We start from the raw sequence: 3,487 nt of genomic DNA, 5'->3' as shown, positions 1-3,487 counted from the left end.
GCAGGCAGTAGTTGGCGCTTGCGGGACTCACTGATTGGACGGCCACACCGACGACGGCATCGAGGCACGAGTCAGAATGTTTGGCGCCGCTCTGGCAATCTAGGTGCGCAGCCAGACTGTAGTAAAAAGAGAGGATGTGCTCCAACTCCCGATTGAAAGCGTTGAAGCTCTTGTCCTGCACCGTGCCCTTGATATCGAACGACACCGACCCCGCCAACTTAGCCGTATCGTAGATAGAGAGCACGCGCCCCACAAGGAGAGTCAAGTCATTGAAATGCTCCCTGGTCAGAGGGCAATTCTCCTCCTCTTGCTGGGCCCGCTTCCAAACGCGCTTCTTAATCTGCTTCTTAGTCTTAGACTCGGAGAGAGTCTCGGGTCCTTGCACCCCCAACAGCCAGTCGTTCGCGTAGTAGAATGAAACGTACTGATGGGTCATGGCGGAATTCGGGATTTGCTCAGGAGTCATGCGTCTCTAACACCACATTCCTTTGTTTAGGTCACGTGGCGGCTGCGGCCGCCACGTTTCCCGACGTACATGCAAAAGTGCAGCTAATTCCAAATCTAGCATGTTCAATTCGCCTTTTGGAGAGGCAGCACCCTTTGCGCAGTTCGAGCGGAAATCTGGGCAGGAAAACCGACCAGATGCGCTGGCACGGAACTCGTTACGCCAATTTCCAGTGAAGGTGGGGATGGTACTCAAAGCTGTGAAGGAGCAAAGCGACTCGGACTCTATAGACATCTTGGGTCACCGCGCAGACTACGTCACCGTGGTTGGATGGGGCTCGTGCCTGCAGAGCGCGGGAGATGAGTCGAGTTTGTCTTTTAATATCGACGACGGAACTGGCGTGCTACTTGTGAGTTGGAACTTCACCCTGCAAGAAATGTCGTCTCTGTCGGCGTTTCGGCTTCGGGAAGTCGAGGCCGTCAGAGAGCAAGTGCGACGTGGACAGTTTCTGAAGATATTCGGCGAGATTTCAACCTTCGCGCAGGACGTTCCGACGTTAAAGGCTCTATCCGTCTTTCCGCTATCCAATGAGCCAGACATCGCGCTACACTCGATGCTGGTCATGCACGCCATCAAAAGGTCGATGGCTGGCCCATCCTCCCCCACAACCGGGAAGCACCCTTCTACGTCGGCTGTAGCAAACCATCTCAGTCACATGTCATCGCCTGTTAGGCCTCCGCCATCGCAAAACCCATACCACGGGTCCGGAAATCCGTATGCCCGAGCAGGGCCCTTTCCCAGCGACGATCCCTTCAGTTTTTGAAATCGTGTCGGACTATGTATCGACTTGGATGTCGTCGACAAGATGATATGAGGTCGTCTGAAGATAAGTTGTGCACTTCAAACGAAGTGTCATCCCTTGAAGTGACGTGGAATGTGTGTTGATTTCCTCGAATTCTCATTCTAAATCTAGGAGATCTAAATGCATTGCTGTGGTGCCCCCCGGGACGAGGTGAGAGCGTTCCCATTTCATCAGACAGCCAGCCACATGGGACTTCGACAAGCACATGAAGCCTTCCATACGCCCGGAAACGATGCAGCTTCAGGAAGCCCGTGGCCGAGCCTACCAAGTTTCCACCGCTAGAAAGGCTCCGCCTCCAGCGTTCATCGGCCGCGAATACTGGCGCCGAATTCCCTTCGAGGCATTGGAGCCGTTCTTCAATTGGTCAACGTTCTTTGCTCCCTTCGGTATCGCAGGCGTCAGCGACTTCGATCCGCAGACGTCTCCCCGTGGCGGGAACTACGCGCGAGCGTGGCGTCTCTTCCACCTGGCCAACGACATTCTTGTGGAAATGAAGCTGACCCGTATCGTCCAGGCTTCTGCCGCCATGGCTATCTTCCCAGCTCACAAGTACGACGAGGAGGACATTTGCATTAGCTACGCGAAGGACTTTGAGGAGAATCGCGAAACGGTGGAGGGTATTGGTACCGTAGTCAGGCAGGTGATGCTACAGGAAGACTGCATCAAGAGCATTACGATGTTCGGTCTACGACAGCAGACGCTGGCCCCGAGGCAGTCTAAAACCTACGCCATCGGCGACATGGTCGACATCGACAACGACTACGTCGGTCTCTACGCTTGCACCGCTGCTGTTCACTTTGACGCGGCGTGTAAGGTTTTGCGAAAGGGCGGGAAGCGCTCGTCCATCCCGATCTACGAAGCGGTAGCGGACATGATGACTGAAGCTCTCACGCAACTTGTGGTCAAAGAACTTAAGACGCGGCTATGGGGGGTCAAAGAGAGTCATGCTGGCGTCACCTTCCCCATCGGATACCCCTCCCAACCTGACGTGCGCAATCGGCATCCGCTGTTCGCCGCGTTGCGACCTAAGCGGGCTCATATGACCTTGCTGCCGCAGGAGGACTTCGGAACGAACCCACATATCTGCAATGATGGCCTGCTGATTCTGCATCCCGACGCTAGCCCATTCTATGTTGGCCCCATCGATCAGGAACAGGTTAAAGACTACAACCTGCGCTCCGGCAACGACTTTGACGAGACTGAACGCCACCTGGCTACGATCAGGAACTACATGCTGGACAAGAACTGGACGTTACTGATTCCCCCAAGGTCAGGTGAAGAAACTAGCATCTTCTCCGATGTTGAGGGGGAAAGCGACTACTACATCCGACCCGAAAAATCCCATCCGTCTGACGGCGCGAGGGACGAAGATTTAAGCGCGCTTCCTCAACCCGAGCTCGAAGACGAGCCCATTTCCGGTGCCAAATCCGCTGGTGGCCTATCCATCGGCGCCAAATCCGCTGGTGGCCAATCCATCAGCGCCAAATCCATCGGCGCCAAATCCGCTGGCGCCAAATCCGCCAAATCCGCCAAGTCCGCCAAGTCTGCGGCGCGCTCTGTTGCCGCCAATTCCGAACCCCGTTCTGAACACAGCAAGACAGCCTCAAAAGTGGGCACAGTCTCAGGGCGCAGCGGACGATCCGTGATCGGGCCGCCTTCGCGACAGAAATCTGACGTGCGCTCTGAGCGCAGCGGGCGTTCTGGAGTCGCCAAGTCCGACTTCAAGTCGGAAATCAAGTCGGACACCAACCAAAATTCCGACCACAGCGGCGAAGTACAAGAATAATTTGCCGGTGTATTGTGCGTGATGGGTCAGATCTTTACTGTGGTTAAAGAGGACGAAATAACGATCATTGAAGGCTTCGGTAAGTTTGACAAGCTCTGCCGGCGGGGGTTGCACTGGATGATTCCACTCTACCATCAGAAAGCTGGTACCTTATCCACGCGAGTTATGAATAACTTCAGTTCAGTTGAGAGCAAGACCAAGGACAATGTATTTGTCACCCTGACCCTGGCTGTCCAGTACAGAATAGTTGCAGACACAGATGATAAGATCTATCGAGCTTTCTACACGCTGTCGGATCCGAAAGCGCAGATTGATTCATACGTGGAAGATACGGTCCGCGGCCTGATGCCAGAATACGAACTTGACACCATTTACATGCAGAAGGAACACGTCG

The 3,487-nt window shown here is 54.6% G+C and overlaps 4 protein-coding genes across 5 annotated transcripts; 3 read left to right on the top strand and 1 right to left on the bottom strand.

Annotated features, from left to right (window-relative positions):
* Positions 1-31: 31 nt before the first annotated feature.
* KVP17_002336 (uncharacterized protein) lies at positions 32-436 on the bottom strand (the record flags this gene model as incomplete). The annotated part of the gene is made up of 1 exon (XM_068518501.1): positions 32-436. A coding segment is annotated over one exon (405 nt), but the record flags the coding sequence as incomplete, so codon positions are not given.
* A 130-nt stretch (positions 437-566) lies between these two features.
* KVP17_002335 (uncharacterized protein) lies at positions 567-1,268 on the top strand (the record flags this gene model as incomplete). The annotated part of the gene is made up of 1 exon (XM_068518500.1): positions 567-1,268. One exon carries the CDS (start codon positions 567-569, stop codon positions 1,266-1,268), a length of 702 nt encoding a protein of 233 aa, XP_068376447.1.
* Positions 1,269-1,427: 159 nt separating this feature from the next.
* On the top strand, positions 1,428-3,093 carry KVP17_002337 (uncharacterized protein; the record flags this gene model as incomplete). 2 transcript variants are annotated; one of them, XM_068518502.1, is made up of 2 exons in its annotated part: positions 1,428-1,457; positions 1,486-3,093. In XM_068518502.1, the coding sequence occupies 2 exons, from the start codon at positions 1,428-1,430 to the stop codon at positions 3,091-3,093; spliced, it is 1,638 nt and encodes a 545-aa protein (XP_068376449.1). The 2 variants fall into 2 exon arrangements, with proteins under 2 accessions (XP_068376449.1, XP_068376450.1); XM_068518503.1 differs by lacking the exon at positions 1,428-1,457 and having other exon boundaries at positions 1,513-3,093.
* Positions 3,094-3,114: 21 nt separating this feature from the next.
* On the top strand, positions 3,115-3,487 carry KVP17_005258 (uncharacterized protein; the record flags this gene model as incomplete). Its single annotated transcript, XM_068515063.1, has 1 exon — positions 3,115-3,487. A coding segment is annotated over one exon (373 nt), but the record flags the coding sequence as incomplete, so codon positions are not given.

Source organism: the organism of the source record quoted next, assembly GCF_019968985.1.
Source record: "MAG: Porospora cf. gigantea B chromosome Unknown PgB_NODE_2471_length_3487_cov_112.648, whole genome shotgun sequence".
NCBI classification, from domain to species: Eukaryota; Apicomplexa; class Conoidasida; order Eugregarinorida; family Porosporidae; genus Porospora; species Porospora cf. gigantea B.
This window is presented reverse-complemented; position numbering and strand designations above follow the sequence as displayed.